This window comes from Pteropus alecto, unplaced genomic scaffold, assembly GCF_000325575.1.
Source record: "Pteropus alecto unplaced genomic scaffold, ASM32557v1 scaffold213, whole genome shotgun sequence".
Classification (NCBI taxonomy): Eukaryota; Metazoa; Chordata; class Mammalia; order Chiroptera; family Pteropodidae; genus Pteropus; species Pteropus alecto.
In genome coordinates this window covers 6,552,097-6,576,537 of record NW_006434829.1, presented here as the reverse complement: position 1 = coordinate 6,576,537, position 24,441 = coordinate 6,552,097, and the positions used below count along the sequence as shown (strand labels likewise).

Genomic DNA, 24,441 nt, shown 5'->3' with positions numbered 1-24,441 from the left:
GGCTACAAGGGTGGACCGTTATGACTCAGGTCTAAGTGAATCAGCATATCTCATACCTCTGGCCACAGCGATGGGTTGGGATAGGGGTGAGGTGTTCCATCGACTGGACCAATCAGTGTGAGCCTCGAGGTCTTTGCCTGAACTAGCAAAAAGGGGCTTTCTCCTAGCCAGCGGACTTGGGCCTGGCATGGCATGAGGCTACAGCTCTTGAGGGCAGTTGGCTCCTCTAAGGATCCAGACCTGCCAGAACCAAAATGGATGAGTATGGCCTGAAAATGAAGGCTATGTGGCAGAGTTGAAATCAACAGATGGAAGCTTTCTGAACTTCTGAACCAAGCCATGTCCAAAGCCAAGATCCCAGGATTTTAGAATGTGGGAGCCATCTTTTTATACTGGTTTGAATTTGGTTTTGACATTTGCAGCTAAAATATTCTTAAATGATAGACTGTATAAACCCTCTTAGAAGTAATCTCATCCTACATCATGAGAGTTTTGGCGTTAATTTGGTGGCATGGTTAGACATACGGAAAGCATCACCCTAAATCTCAAGAGGAATTTTCTTTAGGTTAGAGAACATATCGAAATAGATTTCAAGTGCGGTGAGGACAGGCATGGCCATTTCAGCTGACCAATCTATCCCTGGTGCTACCCGAAGCCTGGGAGGAGGCCACAGAGCAGGACAGGAGAAGGGGGCTGGGTTCAAAGCTTTGCCCTTTGCCGCTAGGTTTACGCATCATGGCGTTGTTGTTGCTGGTTATCATGAAAGCTAAAATATAGATTCATTTTATTGGCAGTGAACTCGATTTCATCTTGAAGCATCACGAACTGGAATAACCTGTTGTTGCCAACTGGTCAAAATCCTAGTCTCCCCAGTGACGCACACTTATTTCAGGTATGAACAGTGGTAGAATGATTAGATTTATTTGTATATAAACATCTAAACAATTAAGTCTACTTGTATTTCATTATTTGAATTTAGTCACATCATTTTTCTTATCTTTTATATAATGCCTTCTATTTCTGGCAGTTAAAGCTATTGTTTTAAGTATGGCAATAAGGTGCTTATTTAATTTTTATCTGAATATAATAGTTGATTTAAAGAAAAAAGTAAATAATAGTACAGGTTTATGCATATATGACAAAAAGTGTGAAGTGCTATTCAAATAAGTCATATTAGTCTTTAGCAAAATAAGGACCATTTTATCAAGATGTGGCTTAGCCTGAGCGATATAAGACCAGGGGTCACCAATGAGCTTCATCACTCCCCTGACACTGTCTGCAAAATTATACACAAAGCGTATTCTTCTTAAGAGAAGATCAAACTTTTGCTCAAATTCTTAAAGGACTCTGGGCCCCAGACATGATCACTAACTCCACAAACTTCTACTATGATTCAGATCCTTTTGCTCTGATTCCATTGCTCACCAAAGAATCTTCTGATTCCTAATTTACTAATAATACACATTAATTTGCCACACCCCTAAAGGAAGGCAGTGTTCTGGATAGGAGATGTAAAAGGTCTGGTTACTGGAAATACGGATCTCACTTAAAATGAGTAAACTGACATCTGGTTTCCAAATCAATCTCATGAAATTGGTCCAGCATGAATCTATCTCGCTCGTTTTGATCACATTTTTGAACTTAAAAAAAAAATGACAGCCTTGGATGTCAAGTGTCTCTTTCCTGCTTTACCTGCCCCTCTGGGAGAGGCTGGGAGTCTCATGTTGGTATCATCCGTAGTGCCTAGCACAGGCCTGCCACAGGTGGATGAGCCACAGTTATCTGTTAATTCAACACACAAAACTAAAGCTGTTTGCCCACAGTAGGGGAGGAGAATAGTTAGCATACAAACCCAGGGGACGACATGCCTATGTGGTGGCATTTCCTCGGGTTATTGAAACGGAGGAAGTTACCCAAAAAGTGAAGAGCAGCACTGTTTCAGTGAGTTTTAATCCAGAATACAAAGCAAGATGCTAGCTATGGCCTCAATGTTGGTACAATTATAAACAGTGGCTTTTTTCTTCCCTCATAAAGGCAAGTTACAAAAGTATATCAAATGGACGGAAGGAGACATTTAAATCTATTTTTGAAAAATCACCTTGAATGCTAGTACTGTTGCAATTTCAGAGACTTCCCATACTCTTTTCACCCCATACCCACCCCATAGGAACTCAAATTCTGGGATTTTCTTGTTCCAAAAGATTTTTGTGAGAGAATTTCTCTTTTGAGATTTTTAGGTTTCATCGTTGATCTCGTTGGTTTTGTTGTTGGTCTTGTTGAATTTTCTGTCACTGGATGAGTACAGAAGAAGCCGGTGTGGTCCTTTATGAGTTCTTCTGAGGAACTTTGATTGTGACCTGTAAGAGGGGTACAGAGAAGCTGTTAAGTCTCCATGCCGCCCTGTGTTCTGTAGGCACCTGCAGCTGGCTGCTGCCTCACTCTGAGCAGAGGGGTTTCCTTACTTCCAACTGGCCAGTCCCAGGAACTGCGAGGGCTGTGTCCTGCATGAGATCACACTCTGCCTCCTGTTAACCCAGTCGTTTTGATTGTCAAGGGATGGGGAGATGAGATTCCTACTGGCATCAATGGGAGGTCAGGGATGATGCTCAACAATCCTGTACTGCACATGACAGCCCCCCAGAGCAAAGGGTTATCCAACCCCAAATGTCAAGAGTGCCGAGGCTGAGAGACCCTGACCGAGATCCATATTTTCCTCCAAAAGAATCAAAGCAAAGAAAAAAATGTGTTGAAGCTGACAGGTGTCTCAGTGGGTTAAATGGAAAGATTCCAGATTCAGTTGGATTTGGGGTTGAATTCCAGCTTTACCCTCTACTGGGCAAGTACTTCACCTCTACATGCCTTGTTTCCTCACTTGTAAAATGGGATAGCATCTCCTTCATGGGGTTGCCGTAAGCACTAAATGAGGTCGTATATTCAAAAAAATTTAGCACAGATTCTGACACAAAGTAAGACTCAGTAAAAACGAGTTTAAAAACAGAAATTTCCTCATCAGTCCTGCTTGCAAACTCGACTTCTGAAAAAATCCGTTTTTGTTAGTATCATCACTTGAGTTCCAAAGCTCAAAATACAAGAATCTTTACCACAAGCACTAAGCACAGTGCTTGGCACAGTGTGGGTGCTGGACTGATGCATCCGGTCCTGCCACTTTCGTCCTCAAAAGTCTTCTGTTTTCTCCAGGGTCTCAGTTCCTGTCAACAGCCCGTTAACTTGTATTCCTCCACGAATCACCTCAACTCAAGCTTCCTCTCTTCAGACTCTCCTACTGCCCTCCAGTCCATCCGTAGATACTGCAGTTCCTTGGGCTCAATCCTAGCCATCCCTGCCCCCTCACTCCACACCTAAATAACCCCATCCTTAACTACCACTCTGATGAACAGTTCTAGGCCAATGATATCCCGTTGTCAATTTCAAACCTGGGTCTTGCCTCTTGTACAGATGGGGAAGTTATCTGTAAACGAGCAAATATGTTTCACTCTAGTGAGTCTCCTAAGAATGTAGGTGTGTCTTACGAATCATTTATGCTCGGGCTCACCACTGTAGTACTGAGTGAAGACCAGTTTGCCTTCTCTCACCCTGCTCATCCTGCTGGTCTGCTTGCCCTGGGCTTTTCCGTTCCCAGTCCTGGGAAAGCCCAGCTCGCCCATCTCTCTTTTCTTTAAATACCTCTTATGATTACGTCTCCTGGCTAACCCGTAGTGTTCACTGTAGAGAAAAGGTCATTTTCACTTTAGTGTCTGTGTTTCCTGGCTTTTTTATGTTTATAAATAAAGATATCTCAGTATCTATATATGTGCATATGCAGTTTTTAAATTGGTAACCTATTGCATGTTACTTTGAATCCTGCTTTTTTACTTTAAAGGATGAGCACTTTCCATATCAAATATTCTACAAAAATATTATAGTAGCTATTAGAACTCCATGATTTAGGTGTTCCGCAATTTTTTGAACATGTTAAGTTACATCTGATTTTTCCCTCTTAAAGAGATAGTGCTGTGATGAATAGTTATGGAAATGAGGCTTTCTTTGTATTTCTGATTGGTTCTTTGGGTTATAGCCCTATCACTGAAATTACAAAATCAATATGAGTATGGATATGGGTATATTTATGGCCCTTGAGAATCTACTCACATCGCTTGATTTTATTAGAAGCTTTTCCTTGCTGCTTCAAGCTACTAGGATCTTTCTTCCTCTCACGTTTTACAGAACTTGGCTTATCATGAAGCCCAGCAAAAGACTGTATAGGCAGAGGCATGGCCAAGTCTAGTTATTTTTCCTGGAGCAGAGCACAGACTGGGTTTTTACTCTTGTCTTGTAGCTTCTCTGGCTTAAAATGAGAAACTAGTAACGAGTACTGATGGACTGTCACAGTGGAGACAGGCAGGAAGGTGCCCGTACTCACGGTTTTCACTTCAGTGTAGGCCTGCAGACTGTCCTCTCCCAGCTCCCGGCCGTTCCCAGATACCTTGTAGCCACCAAATGGCGCCTGGGCCTCAAACACGTCATAGCAGTTAACCCTATAATTTGAAACAAGATTTCAGAAGTAACTCTTAGGGGATATGTGTCATACACCCCTCGAACCTCCTATATTGCCCTAAAATTTGATTGAGAAAAAATAGATGGGAAGAACTATATAAAACCAGCCATGGAGGAGTTGAAAGCAAGCCTCATGAAACCAATCTATAAGTCATCTTTGTCCTTCCTGATGTGGTCACAGGTGGATGTCAATAACAGGGTACATCCCATTTTAATGACTCACTTTTGCTAATTAGGTGCTAAGCTTTTTTTGCAATTTTTAAAAAAATTGTATTTTTCTATTAGAGTTGACACTTAGTATTATTTTATATTAGTTTCAGGTATACAGCACAGTGGTTAGTTGTTTATCTAATTTACAAAGTGATCCCCCCGATTACTCTAGTACCCACCTGGCACTAAACACAGTTATTACAACATTATTGACTATATTCTCTATCCTGTGCTTCACATTTTTTTTTGCAATTTTTAAAAGCTACTAAATTTTAATTGAATTTAAAACTCACCATTTTAAAGTGTACAATTCAGTGTTTTATAGCATATTTATGTTGTCCAAACCATCACCAGTGATTAATTCCAGAATATTTTTGTCATTCCCAAAAGAAACCCTGTCCCCATTAAGCGGTCACTCCCCATCCCCCTGCCCCCCATCCCTGGTAGCCACTGATCTTTCTGACTCTAAGGATTTGCCTGTCCTGGACATTTCCTACAAGTGGAGTCATATAACATGTGTGGCCTTTTGTGTCTGGCTTCTTCCACTTAGTATCACATTTTTAAGATTCAGCTATGTCATAGCGTGTGCCAGCACCTCGTTCCTGCTTATGGCCAAACAGTACTTCACTGCACGAACGGACCACACATGTTTATCTGGCCATCAGCTGGTAGACATTTGGGTTGTTTCCACCTTCTGGCTATTGTGATTAGTCTGCTGTGAACATTCAGGTGCACTTTTTTTTGTGCAGACGTACGTTTCTGTTTCTCTTGGTAGGTGCCCAGGAGTGGAATTACCGGGGCCTGTGCTAGTTCTATGTTTAGCTCATTGAGGACCTGCCAAACTGTCTTCCACAGCGGCTACACCATCTTCCATTCCCCACAGCAACGTGTGAGGATTCCAGTTTCTCTACATCTCACTAACATGATATTTTCTGTGTTTTAAAATTACAGCCATCCTAATGGGCCTAAGGTATAGGCCCTTAGCCCTGGTCTCCCACCCTTGTCACAGCTTGGCCAGAAGTCCCTGGTCATCCATCTGCTTGCCTGAGAACAGCTGCATGGGCATATGCACTGTTCTCGGAGCACAGTGGGCAGGAAAAGCTCTCATCTATCTGCTGTAGCATGCCCTGAGCCCAGTACCCCAAATTCTGACATGTGAGCACCGGATTCCAGAAGACCCTGGCTTTGGGGGTCCCTGCCTAGGTGTGAGGAGCTGCTGAGAGGCTCTTACCACACTGTACCAGCCTGGAGCGCGTGGGACACGTAATTGGCTTTGTCCAAGTCCTTGGTGAAGACAGCTGCGGCCAGCCCGTACTTGGAACTGTTGGCTCTCTCGACGACTTCCTCGATGGTCTTGAACTTTAGGATCTGCATGACTGGCCCAAAGATCTGGGGTGAGAGAGCAGAGTGGGAGGGTGTGGCAGACATAGAACCACTTGCTATCCAGCTTTCACAGACCTGAGCAGATGTTCCCAGATGTGGGAACAAGACCCTAGATGTACCCTAACAGTTCCAGAGGAAGACGACAGCTCCCAAGCTCACTGAAACACAAAGGGAAGGAAGCTGACAGGGATCAGCTACCTTCTATATGCCCCATGCTTTACAGACCATATCTTATTTCTAAATAATCCTGCAACGTACGCATTACTGGCACGTTGCACATGGATTTAGTGTCAAAAAATATGTCAGTCATTCAACAAGGCACACACTAGATGCTGAAGAAACAACTATAAACAAAATACAGTCTCTGCTCCCAAGACATGCAGGGTTATCCTTTACTTTCCCTGCCCTATTCTTGGAATGAGCCATTTCTTCAAGGAATCCTGGTTCATTTTAGTGAAGAACGGGATTTAGGAACCAAGACATCGCAGCTCAGTGTGCTTGTTACTGTTGGGGTATGGCTGCTCTCAGGGGGACAGACTGTCAGTGATCATAATGTCATCAGGTGACTAGAATGCAACCATTAGAAGCAGTGCACTGAGCAGTCACTGGGCCTGAGTGCTGGGGAGGAGGGGTGTCTGAGAGGGACTCCACAGAAGTGACAGTCAAGCTGTTATACGGGAACAGAATCTGGCCAGACCCGAGAGGGGTGAAGGGCAGGGAGAGAAACAGTTCCAGGCCCACCCAGCACCCATTCTCATGAAATCCCCAGAGGAAACTAGGACTTCTTAAAGAAGTGGCTGATGCCAGGACTGGAAAGTGTCAAGACGGAGGGAGAAGCCTGCCCGGAGCTCACATGGTTGCAGCAAGGACATGAGGCGGCATCGTGCGCTTCGGGCACTAGCCAAGCAGAGGCGCCCTCGCCCAACCCTTCCGGAAAATTGATATTTGAGATTTAAAAAAAAAAAAATCAAAGTATTCATGATGGGAGGAGAAGCACAAGTGTGTTGGACTTTATTACCCTGATTTTGCATTTTAATATTATTTCACTATGAACTATACGTGAAAGGGAGTGACACTATAACATTTCCTCCAGTAGGGCCACTACAGGGCTGAATGCAGCCAGGGGCAGTGGAGTGAGGGCAGAGAACACATTATGGGTTCCGCTGGCTCTCCAGGGTCTGCAGAGGGCCTGGCACACAGTTGGCGCTCAATATTTGTAAAATAAACCAATGAGACAGAACTGCTGCCCTGCCATTGTAATGAGCGCTGAGGGGTGGACACCAAGGAACTCTCGCCACTGGGGAAGTCAGCCCTTTGGTCTAGTACAATGTCCTGCTTATACGAAGACCCCAGAAAGGCTGGGCAGCATCGTTCCTGGATTCGTGGCTCACAGGGACTAGAACACAATGGGCCTGTAGGCTATGCCGGGGAATGTAGACATTCTCCCGGACAGTGGGTAGCCGTAGGAGGCTGAAGAGGAGTGACAAGATCACATGTGAATTGTAAACTATCTGTCCTAGGCATAGAACCAAGATTTAGCCCAAAGCCAGCTGCTGGGTCACAGTGTCAAGATGTTGAGCTGAACTGTTCACTTGTAAGAACATTCCCCTGAGTTGCCAGCCCGTGCTAACCTCCTCCTTTGCGATGGTCATGCTGTCTTGCACATCCCCGAACACAGTGGGCTGGATGAAGTAGCCACGGTCAGCGGCTGCCCCTCCACCACATAGCAACTTTGCCCCCTCCTCTTTCCCAGATTTGATATAGCCAAGGATCTTCTTAAACTGAGTTTCATCCACCTGTGGGAGAAAGAGCCCAGAGTTACAGAAAGTTAAAGCCAGGCCTCTCCTGGCTTCAGGCTTAGAACCACACTGGCAAGGAGATAACTGGGAAGTGGGCCACGGTCATGACTAAGCAAAGCTCAGAAGGGGAAATACCAAGGGCTAATAAACATAAGAAAAAAGGTTCAACCAACCTCATCAGCCCTCAAAGACATGCAGAGCAAACCCATAGTTTTTATTTTTCAACTATGAGATTAATAAACATTGAAAATAGTAAGAAAATACAATGATGGCAAGGGTATCTTAAATACACTATAATATTCACACACTGTTAGAAGGCCTAATAAATACATTGTATGTCAGTTGTAGCTCAACTTAAAAAAGAAGGATCGTAAGCAGGTACAGCTCTTTCGGCAAGTAGTTTATGAAATGAACATCGGTCAAAAATTAAATGTTCATTCCCTTTGACCCAGCTATTTAACTTCTAGGAATTTATTCTACATGTGACAAAGGGACCTGAACAAGGATATTCACTGGAGAGCACTCTGTAAAAGCAAAAAACAGACATAATTCTAAGATACATTACTAGAGAGACAGATTAATTAAGGTACATCCACATATTGTGTCGTCATTAATAGAACTGACATAGAAAGATAGCCTAACATATTCTGTAAAAAGGGGGGAAAGATTGTAGAATAAATACACGTCATATAATCCTGTTTTTGTTAAAACACACATAAAAACCTAACTGTGTGTGTATGTGGGGGGTTCACCTACGGGGGATGGACATGAGGGAAGCAAGGGAGAGGTCTTATGTTTTACTTTAAACACTTTTTAATTCAATTTTAATAGAAATTTGTATCACTTAATAATTAGCCGCAAACCACAAAGTAAAATAAGACAGAAAAAGAGATGTTGGGATTTGTAGGAGCACTGTCTACGATAGCCAAGAAGCAGAACCCTCCTAAGGGTCTGCAGCAGAGGAGCACATAAAGACCAGGCGGTACATCCATTCAGGCATAAAAAGGAGCGAGCTGTCAAGTCATGAAAATACATGGAGGAACCTTAAATGCATATTGCTAAGTTACAGGAGCCAATTTGGGGGCAGGGAAACCAATCTGACAAGACTATATACTGTACGATTCCAACTATATGACGTTCTGTAGAGAAAAGATAAAACTGTAGAGATGGTGAAATGATCAGTGGCTGCCAGGGGTTGGGGGGAGGGGTGGATAAGTGGGGCACAGGGCAATTTTAGGGCCGTAAATGCAATGATGGACACGTGTCTTCACAATTTTACATTTGTTGAAACCCATAGAATTTGGGTGAACCCTAAGATAAACTAGACTTTAGTTAATAATATTAATATTGGTTCATCGGTTATAACAAATGTACCACACTAATGCAAGATGTTAATAATAAGGGAACGAGGGGGATGGAGGGGCTGGTGGTCTGTGGGAACTCTACAGTTTCTGCTCATTTTCCTGTAAACTAAACTGCTCTAAAAGAATAAAGTCTGTTGATTTTTTTTTTTAAATAAAAAAGGTGCCTTGGCCAGCCCTGGAGCCTGCGGGGTGGACGCCGCAGTTCAGACACCCTCAGGAGGATGGAGCCTGCAGAAGCACCTGTGGCCACAGGGGCAGGGCCTTGTGGGAGTTGGGAGCGTCCCCGGCCCTGTGGACTCCTGGTCCCTGGGAGGGCATGGCTGGAGGAGGCCAGCGCAGAGCCCCGTGGAGAGTGAGCCCAGGACAGGTTGGGTCCAAGGAAAATGCTGGAAAAAGGACCAAGACGTGAGAGGAAATGGCGGGGAGAGGCACCGTATTTCTTATAATTAAGTATCACTGGCTACAGTTTTATTGATTAAAATGAATACACGGTCATGGTAAAAAAACAAAAAAAAATTTTTTTTTTTTTCTTTAAATCAAACAGCTCAGAAGAGCACAAAGTGAAATAAAGTCACTCTGCTCTTCATGCCATGGCCCTCCACCCTCCTCTCCAGGTAACCGGGTGACAGGCCCGCATGTGTCCTGATGGATGCATCTCTGCGATGGCCGAGGTCCTGGAAGCACGCGTTCCCTTTTGCACAGACACCCCTAGTAGTTATGCTGTGTGTGTAATTTACAAAGTGCTTTCCACCATTAAGTTCCACTTCACAGCCACCACGTGAGTTAGGAGGTGTGGGTGTCAAGACAGGAGAATGGCAGCTCAGGGAGGGCATGAGGCTTCCCAGGGACACACAGCCGCTAAACGGCAGAGCCAAGACTTGAAGCCAGACCCGCCTGACTCCGAGTCTGAGGCCCTTTCTGCTTCTCCATGCTGGTTCCGGACACCCAGACCCACCTACAGCTGCCAGCGTACCTGTGGCCCCTGCTCAGTCCGGCTGTCAAAGGGGTTCCCAACCACCCGAGACTTGGCCCGGGTGACGCTCCGCTCCACAAACTCGGCGTAAACATCCTCCTGAACAAAGGTCCTGGAGCCCGCAGTGCAGCACTGGCCCTGGTTGAAGAACAGGGCGAAGTGGGCCTGCTCCACAGCCCAGTCCACTGGGGAGGAAGCAGCAGCCATTAGGGGAGAAGGACGACCTGGCTGCCCGCCCCCTTGACGCATGCACGCCGCCAACAGCATCGAGCCTGCCGGGTGCCAGACCCCTGTGGGTTATGACCGCTACTCTTCGTGTCTGTCTGCCACTCTGTCCCCTTCTGTGCGTGTGGGGACCGAGCGGCAGACAGACACGAAGAGTAGCAGCCAAAACCCACAGTGGTCATGGAGCCGAGGGCAGCCGGAGGACCCACCCAGCTGGCCTGTGGTGGTCAGGGAAGGCTCCCACGGGGAAGGCAGATCTGGGAGCTCGGCAGGACAGGGAAAAGGCTGTGACAGAGGAAGACCGGGCTGAGAGCACGCGGTACGGCTGGGCAGCCAAGCGGCTCAGCGAAGCGCAGACAATTGCAGCGAGGAGGCCTGTGCTGGCCGCAGGGCTGTGCTGAGGAGCCTGGCCTTCCTCCCGACGCCCTGGGGCAGAGACCGTCCCGGTGGGTGGCGAGGGCCGCAGGAGGGAGGGACCGCAGCATGGACAGCTAGTGGCTGCCTACAAAGCCAGACTCCCTCCCCCCCGAAAACTTACTGTCGGCATCTGACATGATGATATTGGGGCTCTTTCCCCCCAGCTCCAAGGTCACTCTCTTGAGGTTACTGCTCCCCGCAGCAACCTGGATTAGCTGGCCAACCTGTAAGGAAGCAGGAAAAGACGAGCTCTCAGGGGAGGAGAAGGGACCAAATGCTCCCAGGACAGAACAGAGGACCCCGCAACTTGAGGACTCAAGTAGCCGGACTACAAGGGACCTGGAAAATTTCACCAAATCTGGCCATTCCTTACTGCACTGCCCCACCCCTCTGAGTTCCCAGGATGACGATGACAATAACTGCACAAGCAGAGTCATTGCTGTGTGGCTTCATACTAGGCACGGTGCTAAGTGCTTTGTGCACATTAAGTTCAGTCCTCACAACGACTTCAGAAGTAGGGGCGGCTCTTTGCCTTGATATAGAAGTGTGGGAGCTGCGGCTCAGCGTAGTCAGGTCACATGCTGAAGTCACACAGCTGGTCAATATGGAATCAGAATTCACACTTGGGCAGCCCAAGCCCAGCACCGGTTCAGACCCGCTGCCCTGCCTCCTTTCCACGATGTTTTGAATGTGGCCCCTCACTCCATGAGGACAAAGGTGGAGTGCTTCTCACCTCCGTCTCCTCAGAGCCTGGCACAAAGCCGCCCCCGTACTTATTTGTTGAATGAACACATGTGTCTCGGTCAGGACACCATCCCCTCTGTGATTCTCAGTGTCCGCTTTAGGCATTGATTTGGGTGGTGACTAAGCAAAGAAAGAACCAGGACCTGACAGCGTCGTCTTAGTCACTGTTCTGTCCTCCCTGCGGACAGACTGAATGTCTGAAGATGTCTTCACCTCAGGAAGGGCGGGTAGGGGGAGCTGTTCAAAGATGACATTCATGACACTGTTCAGCCGCCTTCCCTGATGTCATAAAGTGAAACCTTCCAAGAATTCAGGGGTAGGAAAAAGCTACCTCTTTAGGAGGAATGTGTCCCAGCTTTCAAGGACATTATGTTTAAGGAACCACAGGCATCTTATTGGTCTTTCTCTCTCCAGGACCTGGCACTTGGAGCCGCATGACAACAGCCCCCACTCAGTCATTCATTCACTTGCCCCGGGGCTAGACTTCTGCTGAACACTTCGGGAGTTTTATCGCACTCACTCCATCCCGGTGAGGTGGGTGCGGTTATCATCCCATTTACCAGATGGGGAAACGGAGGCTGCAGGAGGCCAAGTGACTTGCCCAAGGTTGCACAGCTGGTAAGTGCTGCCGAAACCATCGATTCCAGAGCCCACCACTGCCTTCCCCACTACACTACACAGACAGTCTCTGCTGCACAGACGCTGCCATCCTTGGAACAGAGCCTCAAGGACATTCAGCGACTCACCCCATGTCGTAATGGCAAGGCGGGAATAGGAACTCATATCTTTCCGAAGCCCATCCATGCTCTTTAACTGCCAGCGCAGTGCTGGTCAAGGAGCCTGACACAGCCCAGGTGCTTTGACCTTGGGCCCGTGGTCAGCTCTGGGCTATGTGAAGTCTCAACAGTCCGGCTTCTTTGTTCCAGCCCACTCCCCCCACCGCCTCTGACCGCAGCGGGAGTGTCAGACACCTACAAAGGGCTCCACCCTGCATACTCTTGGCACACTCACCCAGAGGTGGTCCTGGGGCGGAACTCCCATACCCGCCACGCAATACCCAGAGGCTAATAACTCCTCATCCTTTTAGGACAGTGGGACCTTGAGCCAAACACGCCACCAGCTTGAGGTCCGGGGGATACCTTACCTCAGTGGAGCCTGTGAAGGCCACTTTATCCACATCCTTGTGGGAGGCAATGGCAGCGCCAGCCGTGGGGCCAAATCCAGGAACTATATTGACCACGCCAGGGGGAAAGCCAGCCTGTGTGCAAACAGCCAGGGGACACTGGGCATTACTCTCCTGTTCTAGAAGGCCTAGAAGAAGGAGCACGCATCCTACCCAGAGAGGCCAAGGCCAGGGCCACCTGCCCAGGACACGGGGGAGCAGAGCAGTCTTCCAGGGTACCTACGCTCAGGAATTCCAAGGGTGCAGCTAGGAACCTGCCTTGCAGAGTTCCCTGGAGCTGAGGCCCTTCCCCTCAGGGACTTCACTCGGAACAACTTCATTCTTCAAAGAGGTCTTTGAAGCCCAAGGTATAAAACAGGTAAGATTTGGCTGAAGTGTGGTGGTAGGGGGGCATTTAGCCCCTGCTCGACAGAGACACCCCCCCCTCACTTTGGGGCCCTGAGGCCCCTCCCCAGAACTCCTTTAGAGCCAGCCTACACAAGGGCATTTAGAGGTCAGAATGGACATCCACGTACCTCCTTAATCAGGTTGGCCACATAGAGGGCAGTGAGTGGGGTCTGCTCAGCCACCTTCATCACAACCACGTTTCCAGTCGCCAAGGCTGGGCCCAGTTTCCATGCTTGCATCAACAGTGGGAAATTCCACTGTAAGAAAAACACACTCCCGAAATCCAAGCTACGGAAAGTGGCTCCCCAGAGAGTGGATGCAGCGGCAACTTCTCGGAACCCCCCGTGTGCCCCCCACGACTCGATCATAGGTTTAAGACAGATGATGAAGCAGGCGACGGACGCAACAACAGCGCCTCACATACATGAGCACTTTCTCCGTGCTAACCCGTCACATTCAACCCTCCCTTCCTCCCAAAGATGGGTTCTGTGTTCACTTCTGCTTTCTAGGGCCGGACACCCAGGCTTAGGGGAAGAATGGCTTGCCGAAGGTCACAGACTTCATGAGGGGCAGGGCTGCGACCTGAACCCAGGTTGGCTTTGTCAAAGCCCATGTTCTCAACCACTAGCCAGGCCAGGCCACCCTCCAGCGTCGCCCCACAGACCCTCCCACCTGTGCGATGAGCCTGTCAGAGGTCGCTGCCTTTCAGGGCTCTCCTGAAAAATCATTCATTCATTACGAGGCTCCCACTCACCGGGATGATCTGCCCGCACACGCCCAATGGTTCGAGGCGGGTGTAACTGAAGAAGTCTCCATCGATGGGAATGGTTTTCCCATGGTGCTTATCAGCCCAGCCAGCATAATAGCTAAAAAAGAAAGTCCAAGCTTCATCAGTGGCTGTCAGGGACCCCTATAAACCCTGGCAGAAAGAGGACACTCAAACTGTCCAACTGGGGGTTTCTGATAATTGCCCGTGCTCTTGGCTTGTTCCCAGAAAGACTGTAACTGCTAAGGTCACAATAATTCACTCTAGGGAACTAACTTCTAAGTCTCAGAATCACCTGGGATGCTCGTAAAAAACACCAAATCCCAAGCGCTTACTTCTGACCTACAGTCTGGCTCTAGGGGGTGATACCCAGGAATCGGTACTTTTGATAAACATTCAGATTTATCTATGACTGTTGTAGCAGCTCAGCACCATAGCTTAGCATCTGAGAACCACGGATCGGATCTGGCGGAAAAATGCAAAAACATCAAACAGCTGGCACTTCCTCTGTTCAGAGCACTGTACTAAGACTGAATAAACAGACACCAGAAAAACAAATCAGCTGGCCTCTAACCCTTGTAAAGCTTATTACCTAGACAGACAGGGACACAAGTGACAGAAAAGTATAGCAAATTAGAGCTGTGGAGAAAAGAACAGATGTTTATAGTATGTGACGGTTAAGTTTTCCAGGAAGTAGAAAAAATGAAGGCTAGGGGAAAGATGAAATATCTAGCGTGAAAGAAAGATCTTTGAAATGAGTATGTCTGGCAAGGTTAGCCTGAGACCAAAGTTTACCAGGGTTTGAATAGGGGTTTGTGCCCCTGGGGGAAAAAATAGCCAAGGAGTTGCCAGTCTATACAAGGCACTGCAGCCACCCAGGTCTGCATTACATGCGTTTTGCAGGCCTCAGAATAGTTATTTAATCAGCACAAAGGCACACTGCCAAAACCCAGGAAGGCGTGGGGCTCTGCCCGTGATCCACCAGGCTACTCTCTCTGGGGCAGAGTGAGGGTCTCGATTTGGGCACTGTTGACATTTAGGGCTGTACGATTCTTTACGGTGGTTAGCTTTCTGGTGCATTGTAAGATGTAAATTTTAGCAGCATCCTGGTGCCTACGCTCTAGATGCCAGTAGCACCCCTTCTCACCTAGTAGTGACAACCAAAAATGTCTCCAGAAATTTACCACTGCCCCTGAGTGACCTAACTGCCCTGGATGAAAACTGTTATGTTGTCCAACCCCTACTTCTCTGGTACTGCTGCTGCCTCTCCACCTTCATCCACATGGTCATAGGGAAACAGCCATTATTTGCACAATGATCGGTCTACCCGGCCCACAGGTGATCAGACTCAAGGCCAGAAATTTGGCATCAGAACTAAGGGACTGCAGCTTAGTCTGGCTACAGTCATGCATACAGAAGCAAGCCCAGCTGTGCGCAGCCAGGTTCCAACATGCAAACTAGCCCTGAAGGAGGTAGAAAGAGGAATTTTTTTATGACCTGTTGCCTTTTATTTAAAAAGTGTTGCTAGTCCTTCCTGGGGCTCCTATAACAAAAACAAACACGAAACGAAAGCCTCTTCCTGGCCAGAGACAAGTGGTGGGGACTGGGGCTGGGGTGGGCAGAGACTCAGTGGCCTTCTGGATTTAAGAGCCCTGACTCTGTTGCCCAAGTTAAACTGAGTCTCTGTTACTGGCAACCAAAGAGCTCTCATTGCTCACCTTGTTTTTCTAGGTCACTAAAATGTTTATGATCAAACTAACCCAAAGCTAGGCGAGAGGAAAGAAAGAAAGATAAGAACAGAGAGAGAGAAAATGGAGAACAGAAAAACAACAGAGAGAATCAACGAAACCAAAAGTTGTTCTTTGAAAACATTCACAAAACTGACAAACCTTCAGATAGAAAGAAAAAAGAGAGAAGACACAAATGACTCAAATCAGAAATGAGGACGTGGTTCCACAGTGTAGCGGTTAGCACGTCTGCTTCACACGCAGAAGGTCCTAGGTTCGCGCCCCAGTGGAGCCACGGTCCATGGTCTACGGCCACGCCACCCTGAACACGCCCCGATGACTGATCTCGGAAGCTAAGCAGGATCGGGCCTGATTAGTACTTGGATGGGAGACCACCTAGGAAGACCAGCTGCCGTAGGCATAAATAATAATAATAAATAATATTAAAAAAATAAAAAATAAAATCAGAAGTGAAAGTGGGGACATTATGATCGACCTCACAGAGACAAAAAGGATTACAAGAGAATACTATGAACTGAAGCCATCAAATTAGCTAACCCGGATGATACAGACAAATCCAACTCACACTTAAATTACCAAAACTGACTCAAGACGCAAGAGAAAACATTTATGACTGAATTACATTTTCAGTATTGAGGGATTTTCCCACGAGATGTTTATCCTTTACATGATTCTGTTTCTGCCTCCCTAGCGATACTCCCTCTCCTCTGGCACAGCCGAAACAAAGAACAGGAAGTCTGAGCCCCACCGTAAACATTTGATGACCTTATTCAGATCCACCAGGTAGGAGGTGATGTAGGGCTTGCCATTGTCCAGGGTCTCCAAGGCCTGAGAAAAGAGAATGGGATCAGCACAGACATGCCGGCATAGGAACGAATCAAAGCAAATGGGTGACAAGCAGCAGAGGGGCTCAGTGTGGACCGAGAGGGCTGGTGGCCACTTTGTGCCACTGAACGCCATGGCATTTCTGGCCCATTGTCCCTCCCTCTCCAAAGGTGGGGAGAATGAGAAGGGGAATGGGAGGAATGAGGAACCGACTTCTCATCTAGTCATTTCACAATCACATTTGAGTTTCTGTTCTATGCCAGATCCAGGAGCTGAGAATACAGAGACAAACAAGGAGTTTTCAGAGCAAAGAGCCAGTGAGGAAAGACACGAATCATCAGCAATCACAAGCATTAAGAGTGCTATAAAGGAGAAGGCCAGGCTGCCCAAACCAGTCTGAGAAACTCCAACGTGAGAAACACCCTTTAGGCTAGAAGCTATAGCATATGTAGGAGGTGACTAGGCAAAATACAAATGACAATGATTAGAAGAGCAGCCCAGGCAGAGGGAACAACACGTATAAAGGCCCTGAGACTCAAAGAAGCTTGGCAGTCAAGAAGTTGAGGGAAGGCAAGTGAGCTGAGCCATGTGCGAGGGCCATGGTCCAGCACAAGCTGGGAGATGGAGCCAGACCAGGCAGGGCCTTGAAGACCCTGCTCAGGGAACAGGACTTTATCTTAAGGACATAGGACACCATGGAAGGCTTAGGAGTGGAGCACCATGGTATAATTTGCTTTCTAGAAGATTCTCTCTGGCTAGTATGTACAGAACAGATTGGGGAGAGGTGAGGGTATTACCTTCTGGTTTCTTCCACCTCTGGCAGCCAAAGAGAAGGCTCACTACACAGAGGGGCTCCAAGAGAGGTTTCCACTGCTGAGGATCCCTCTCCTGGGAAGTCTCCCCATCATGGCTCCCCTGTCTCCCCCAATCTCCTCCTTTCTTAGCCAAACCCACTATATCAAAGGAGATGCTGAGAGGCATCTCTGGTTGGTGTAGGGGCACACCCAAAGGTGTCCGGCCTATGCCATTTAGTTATTTATCAGCCATGTGGCCCGTTCCTGACTGTCCATGGGATGCCCTGAACCCATTCACCATGTGGGATGAGAACTCACTGCCAGACGCATCCATGCGGCGCCAGGGCGAGCCCAGCTTGAAGGCGGCCCGGGCAGCTTTTACTGCCCTGTCCACGTCTTCCTGGAAGACACGCACCGAGGCAGCTCAGGCCTTCTTAACAGTAACCGCCTCCAAATACCCCACTGCCACAGGCACCCACAGGGGCTTCAGCTGGTGCCCATGCAGAAACCCGGCCTTCACATTCCTTCCCGACCTCAAAGGACTGCGCCTGGCGAGCGTTACTCTCCAGAGTCACAGAGGGAATGTACCCAACAGTTTCCATTTCCATATTTTTATTTCAAAACCCCTCAGAGTTTTGGAGAGAGAGGCACTCCAGAGTCAGAGCTTAGAATTTGACCATTTTTCCCTTCCTAAGAAAGCAAGCCCCACGAACTTAACCAGTCCTTCCGAGATGACTGCAGTCCCCAACGAATGCAGGCGTACCCAGCTTCCTTCTCCTCACGGAAGCAGTGACATCAGCCCAGCGACATTTTTCATGTAGGGAGATGTGTATCAGGAGGTGGAGAGCCCGGTTTTCATTAATATTAAACACATGTACCATCAGACTACCCTATAAGCCAGAAAAGTACTCACACTTGCTTTTAGCAAAGGGAACAAGGCCTTACATGTGAATGTAGAAGACGTTTTTAAAGCAAAGGGCAGGAGGCATTCTTGAATTATTTTCAATGCTTTTTCTATTGTAAAAAATGAAATTCTTACTAAAAGTCCAATTTTTTAATTTTAAAAATTACTATTTAATTACTATGAGCATATATAACTCGAACACAGTATACTACCAGAGCTAGGTCTCAGGAGACCCAGATTCTACGGAACAAGGTTTCCATCCAGCTGTGCACCTCTCTCCAGGTCTAGAGAGATTAGATTTTCTCAAATTCAATTCCAAGTCTACAACCCACGACTGTGCAAATTAGTGAATATGGGTACAGTCTAGCACCTTTGTCTGCAAAGAAGAGTTTCTGTTGATTCATTTACTCAGAATTTTTAATTGGCATTTTTTAGTTATGAAAGTAATGTACACACAGTAAAGTTTCAACCATATGAAAACACATAAGATAAAAAAATGAAATTATCCTTGCCCACCCCCACCCTGCTCAGCCTTGCCCCAAGGTAAGTCACCAGTTCTCACCTTGTCCCCTTCAGCTACCTGACAGATGACTTCCCCAGTGGATGGATTGACAGTGGGGAATGTTTTCTTGCTGACGGCGTCATGCCACTCGTTGTTTATGAAGATCTATAATGAGAAGGCAGAAAGTTCTCAGGACCAGCTCTAAACCCGAAACCGACCACCAGCTATGTAAAAAAAAAAAAAAAAAATCAGAAGTATGGATTAGCTTCAGAGATGTGTGGCCTTGAGGTTGAAAGCACAGGCCTTGGAGACAATCTGAGCTCGAGTGCCCACTCTGCTGACCTTGGGTAAGTCATTTGATCTTTTAGTGCCTTGTTTTCTTGGATCTGAAAAATGAAGAGAACCTTCCTACTTTATCAGTTATCTGTACATAATGACGTGTAACATCATTTCGAAACTTGGTGGCTCAAAATGACCTACTGTTACCTCTTACAGTTGTGTCCATTGATTGGTCTCAGCTGGGAATGGCTCTCCTGAGCTCTCTAGGGCTTATACATATGGTCGCAAAGTGAGGGCACCTGGGACTGGATGTGCACGATGGCTTCTTTACTCATGTCTGCTTCCCATGGCTGCTTGGGCTTCCAGAGCATATGGCAGGTTTGGGCTAGTCAGACTTCTCATTCGACAGCTAGCTTCCCCAGAAAGAGCGTACCAGGAGATGCAAGCAGAAGCTGAAAAGGTTCTTAAGATCTAGCTTTAGAAGTCACAGGGCCTCATTTCCGACACCAAATTCCATTGGTTAAAGTGTGTCACAGGCCACGTCCGGATTCCTTGGGAGGAGCAGCAAGGAATTGGCAGCATCTTTTCTCTACCACACCAGTGCACGGGGTTGTTGTGAGAACCGAGTTGGATTATTCTTTTGGCCATTCAGCAAATATTTAGTGAACACCTGTGATGGGCCAGGCACAGTTTTAGGGCTGAGGACACAGTGGAAACCAAACCCAATAAGAACCTTTCTCTCATGGGGCTGGCACTTTGGCAGGCACAGAAAATAGAGAAGCAAATCAATACACAAGGCAATCCCAGACTGCCTTGCTAAGTGCAAAGGAAAAAAATCGGATCCAGAGACGGTATGAAAGGGGGGAGGGCAGAGAACTTTAGCCGGGATGACCGGGGAGGGCCGCTGAGGAGCAGGCATTTGACTTGAGCCCTAAGCGATGAAGGGAGCCATGGAGCAAAGCCCAGAGCTCAGCTCATGCTGGAGCCTGAGATCTCAGGGCCAGCAGGACCCGCAGAGGGCTGGCCCAGCTCAGTGGTCAAGAGCAGGGGTTGAGACGAGAATCTGGATGAATTCTGGCACTTCTGCGCCTCGTCGTGTCATGTGGGGCAAAGCACGTCACCTCCCCACGCCTTCGTTTCCTCATCTGTAAAGTGGGAATCACCACAGTGCCCCTCATAAAGGGACAAGTGGTGGCCCCAGGTGCTTGCACCGAGCTTCGCATGGAATAAGCGTGCAGTGCTGACGGCCGTGGTGAGTGAGCAACACGGGAAGGAGCCGGTCAGGAAGGGGCTCCCAGGGGTCATCTTCCCAGGCTCACATTTGGCTTGCGGCCAGTCCCCCGTGGTTGTATAGCCACCTTTAAGAGGCTCTTGGCATTGGCCCGAGAACACAGGTAAACATCGGTCAGGCTCTTTGGAAATATGTGTTTGTGATTTCACAGTAGTTGACATTAATCTTGAGGGAAACACACCTTTGTTTTTCGCCCCTGCAGGAGGGGCAGGAGGACTGGGAAGTGAGTGACTGGTAGTATTCAGTGGGGGGAATGGGTGTGGCAGAAAGAGTTTGGGCCCAAAGCCAGGTAGACCTGAGTTCAAGATGGACTTGGCCGGGCGGGGGCCAAGCCCCGCACCCTTGCTCCCCTCTCTGAGAATCAGCCTCCTCCTCCCGGCGAATGTGGAGGAGAGAGAAGTTCATGGGAGGCGCAGAGCTAACACCCAGGGCGGAGGGAGGAGGGAGGAGGGCTGGGCACAGGCTCTGCCACTATTTGCTGAGCATTTGTTCCGTTTGCCACTCTGAGTGCAGGCTCGGGTTCCACAGCCTCACCTCCGACTGCTTCCCAGAGGCGCCTGAGGAGAGGCAGTGCGCGGGGCGAGTCTGGCTGGCCTCGCGCCGTTCCATCTCTATGGTTTGCTCACGGCTCTGCCGCGGATTTGAGTTTGAGTTTTTATTCTGGATGCTGGAAAAAGCATTGATCTCTAAGCCAGACAGACCTGTGTTCAATCTCAGCCCTACCCCTCACAGGCTGTGCCCTTGGGCCATCCCTTCACTTGTGGATGCTTCATCAGTCTCTAGGGATAATGCACCTGGGGGCTAATGTGAGGATTAAATGCAACACCCGGTATAAAGTTCCCAAGCCAGGACCCCACACACAGTGGGTCTCCCCGCTGCAGTGTTCTAGATCTGTGGCTCTGTCAGGTTAAATATTTCTAAGAGCCAGGGCCAGGTAGGTCTGCATATCAACGTACTAAATTAGTTTGTCCTGAAAAAGTTTTAATTGTTATTTTGTAAATATCAGGAAGGGTGAAGCAGAGAAGTGGGCCAGTCTGGTAAATTCCCACTGTCCTCATCCCTTCCTCCCCGGGCAGGGCCTCACTTTTCCCCGGATCTTAGACTCGAACCCTGGAAAGACTACTCGCTAGCATCCACCTGCCTTTCAGAGCCCCGCATTTGCTGCGTCCATCTCCACAGCTGGATTTTTAAGAGTCCATCCTCCGTTCTAACCGATAAGATAATCCTGGGTTTGCAGGAACCCAGAATCGCCCTTCTACTTAAGAGTCCCCGTTTCCCTTCTCCTAGAGCCAGACTTCAGTGGTCTCCCTACCCCTCCCTCGGCGAGGCGGAGTGGAGGATGCAACTGTCCTCAGACTGAGCCTCTGCAGAAGTTCTGCTTCAAGTGAGGAGAGTTTCCCAGCAACTTCTCTTGAATAATCACCATGATGTATCCAGGCCAAATGCTGCAGAACTTCCTATCCAAAACTCAAAGCTGACTTACATAACATGCTTAACTCGGCCACCCTGGGCGGGACGGGGGCATCCTCCCCGCTCACCCTTCCTCATAGTTTCTAGAAGCAGAGCGACACCCTAGCAACCTCAGGAATTGAGGTTTTGAATATGGACTCTTGGCAAAACTCATAGAGCTTTTCCATCAAAATACTCTCTTTTATATATATTTTAAGAAGTACGTCTCACTTCATTTTGTAAGTTGGAGTCACTCATCCACACAGCAAGTTTTAAGTGAGGGCCATTCCTGGCCCCTGAGCCCACGTCCTGGGGAAGAGAAGCCCAGTCAGCCGGCAAACCAACAAAGTGAGAAGTGGAAACAAACAGGCCTTGGGGCCAGACAGTGCCAGAGGGGGACCTGAGGGAGAGCTTGGTGACAGGAGGGACCAAAAGGGCCCCCGTGGCTACAGGGTGAGGGTAAGGGTTGACCAGAGGGGGCCCTGGAACTGTGCCGGTGCTGGGGTACCGGAGGGAATGGGCAGGCAGGGGGCACGGCCATTCGAACTGGGGATCGCGGACTTCTATTTCATAACTCGCTTTTCTCAGTAAGTTTGTCTTAGACGACATTCCACAGGCAGATCCGCCACATTATTTTAAGCAACACAGCATTCCTCAATACGAACCTAACCGTTACCTAGAAATACACTTTCAGGACAAGTTTTCACCGTGCCCGACAGTGCTGCTGCAGCAAGCATCCTTCAGCGTCCATCTCTGCAAACGTGGGGCAGATGAGAGTGTAAAAGTTCGAATCGCTGAGTCAGAGAATAACATGGTCCTTGGCTACCTCCAGCAGCTTGTTTTCCAGGCCGCGGTGGATTTGGAAATGCAAACAGAAACTTGGGGGTTGGGGGGTGGCTGGCTTGGAAGCCGGAGCAGGGACAGCAGAGCTGGGAGCAGGGCTGCAGGACCCTGACAGGGCGATATTCCAATGCCACCTCCACCCCATGGCAATGGATAGGCATTTTCTGTCCACGGTCCCCAATAAAAGGTTAATAACTTTCCGTAGCTCCAATTTAAGGAGGCAGGGCACATTCTAGAAAGATTTTTGTTCAGGCTTTCATGCATGAACGAATCAGGGATCTGTCCCTGAGATATGTCCATTTCCCCAAAAGTGAGTGAGCACATGCTGTGGTTTTGTATCCTGGGGCTCCTTCTGCTGGTGCTTCCTTCTTCGGTGGCAGTTACGCAGCTTATGTCCAGCAGAAAGCACATGCCACCTTTTGTACCACAAGATCCGAAGGAGAAAAATTCCTGATGAACATAGAATACCACGCACATTCACACTTTCCGACACAATCATCTAGAAACCTCCGGGTTAGTCTGGGATCACAGCCGAGGACGGCCACCTCCCCCAGACTTGCCGGAGACATTGTGGCACCTGAACCCCTAGCTCTTCCCTCCTCTCCCCGTTTCCCAGAGTTTTTTGTTCTGTGTTCCTGGATTGTCAACACCTCCAAGGTGAGAGAGGGCTGGTTGTAGGATGGACTGTTTGCCAGCGTATTTGGCAACCTCTGTCATGCTGCAATCTCTTCCCTTGGCCAACTTCAGCACTCCCTGCACGTCCCCACATTTCTGGGCACATTCACTCCCTAAAAAAGGCCCTTTTGAGTATAAATATTGGGACCTATTCCTTACTACTGGAGCACAAATTATAAGCATAGTTTCATAAACGGCAACCGTTCATGCCTTCGATAAATATTTACTAAGCAATGATCATATTCAGATCTCGGTGGTATGCTGGGAATACAAGTATGAACACAAACATGGCTCCTCGCTTCTGATTCCAAATATTTGATTCAGTTGTCCCTCAAATATTTATATCCTGTCTGATCACAAGGCCTGGGCATGAGGCAAACTGTGGCTAAGGGTATGTGTGTTAGAGTTGAACCCTGGAGATAAGTCCGAACCCTGGTTTCATACTAGTTAATGTGAACTTGTTTCCTCATCTGTAAGGTGAGACAGCAATAATACCCGGGCATAGAGTTGTTAGTAGGATGCAAGGTAAAAATGTAGGTACAAGTCTTCAGCATAGGGCCCGTTCGCAGTAATCATGATTATCGGATCAGGGGATACCGACGAATGTCCACAAGAAACACATCTGGTCTCTACTTGACCTGATGGCCACAAGCGTTCTTATAGCCCAGTCACTGTTAACTCAGCATGTTGTCACAGATTCTGGGTGGTGCAGGAGGTATCGAACAGCATTTGTGCTCCTTTAAAATAAACTCGTTAGAAGCAGAATTAACCAAGGCGAGGCCAGGGAAATCCTCAGGTTCTCTATTGCGTCTATTATTTCTACAAAGGATCTTAACATTCCTAAACAAGCAAGAAAACCAGTGTAGGGATATTTCGCCTGACTCATTTTAGCACAGAGCCACCCCAGAGCACTGCTTAAACCAACATAGGATTTGGCTCTGGAGGAAAAGGAGGAAAATCAAATTCCTATTCTCCATATATTAACTGACAGCAGTACTTATCTTCAAGGCTGGGACACTGGAGGGCTGTCGCTTTCTTTTTTCTTTTTCTATCTGCCTACCTGCTACTACTTAATTTTAAAGAAACAAAACATTTACATTTAAAGAAAGCGAAGGTCCTTTAACTG

General features: G+C 47.9%; 1 protein-coding gene and 1 pseudogene across 1 annotated transcript in view; one reads left to right on the top strand and one right to left on the bottom strand.

The window, feature by feature from the left end:
- Positions 1-905: 905 nt before the first annotated feature.
- Positions 906-24,441, bottom strand: part of ALDH2 (aldehyde dehydrogenase 2 family member) — a gene marked incomplete at its 5' end in the record, with an annotated part of 27,289 nt that continues 3,753 nt past the window's right edge. Inside the window, 11 exons of the mRNA XM_025045508.1 lie at positions 906-2,357; positions 4,421-4,535; positions 5,996-6,153; positions 7,779-7,943; positions 10,284-10,468; positions 11,047-11,149; positions 12,814-12,927; positions 13,368-13,496; positions 13,994-14,105; positions 16,502-16,581; positions 18,839-18,943. Coding sequence (XP_024901276.1) covers positions 2,325-2,357; positions 4,421-4,535; positions 5,996-6,153; positions 7,779-7,943; positions 10,284-10,468; positions 11,047-11,149; positions 12,814-12,927; positions 13,368-13,496; positions 13,994-14,105; positions 16,502-16,581; positions 18,839-18,943 — 1,299 coding nt within the window. The remainder of the gene's footprint in view (positions 2,358-4,420; positions 4,536-5,995; positions 6,154-7,778; positions 7,944-10,283; positions 10,469-11,046; positions 11,150-12,813; positions 12,928-13,367; positions 13,497-13,993; positions 14,106-16,501; positions 16,582-18,838; positions 18,944-24,441) is intronic.
- On the top strand, positions 16,037-16,153 carry LOC112478373 (annotated as a pseudogene).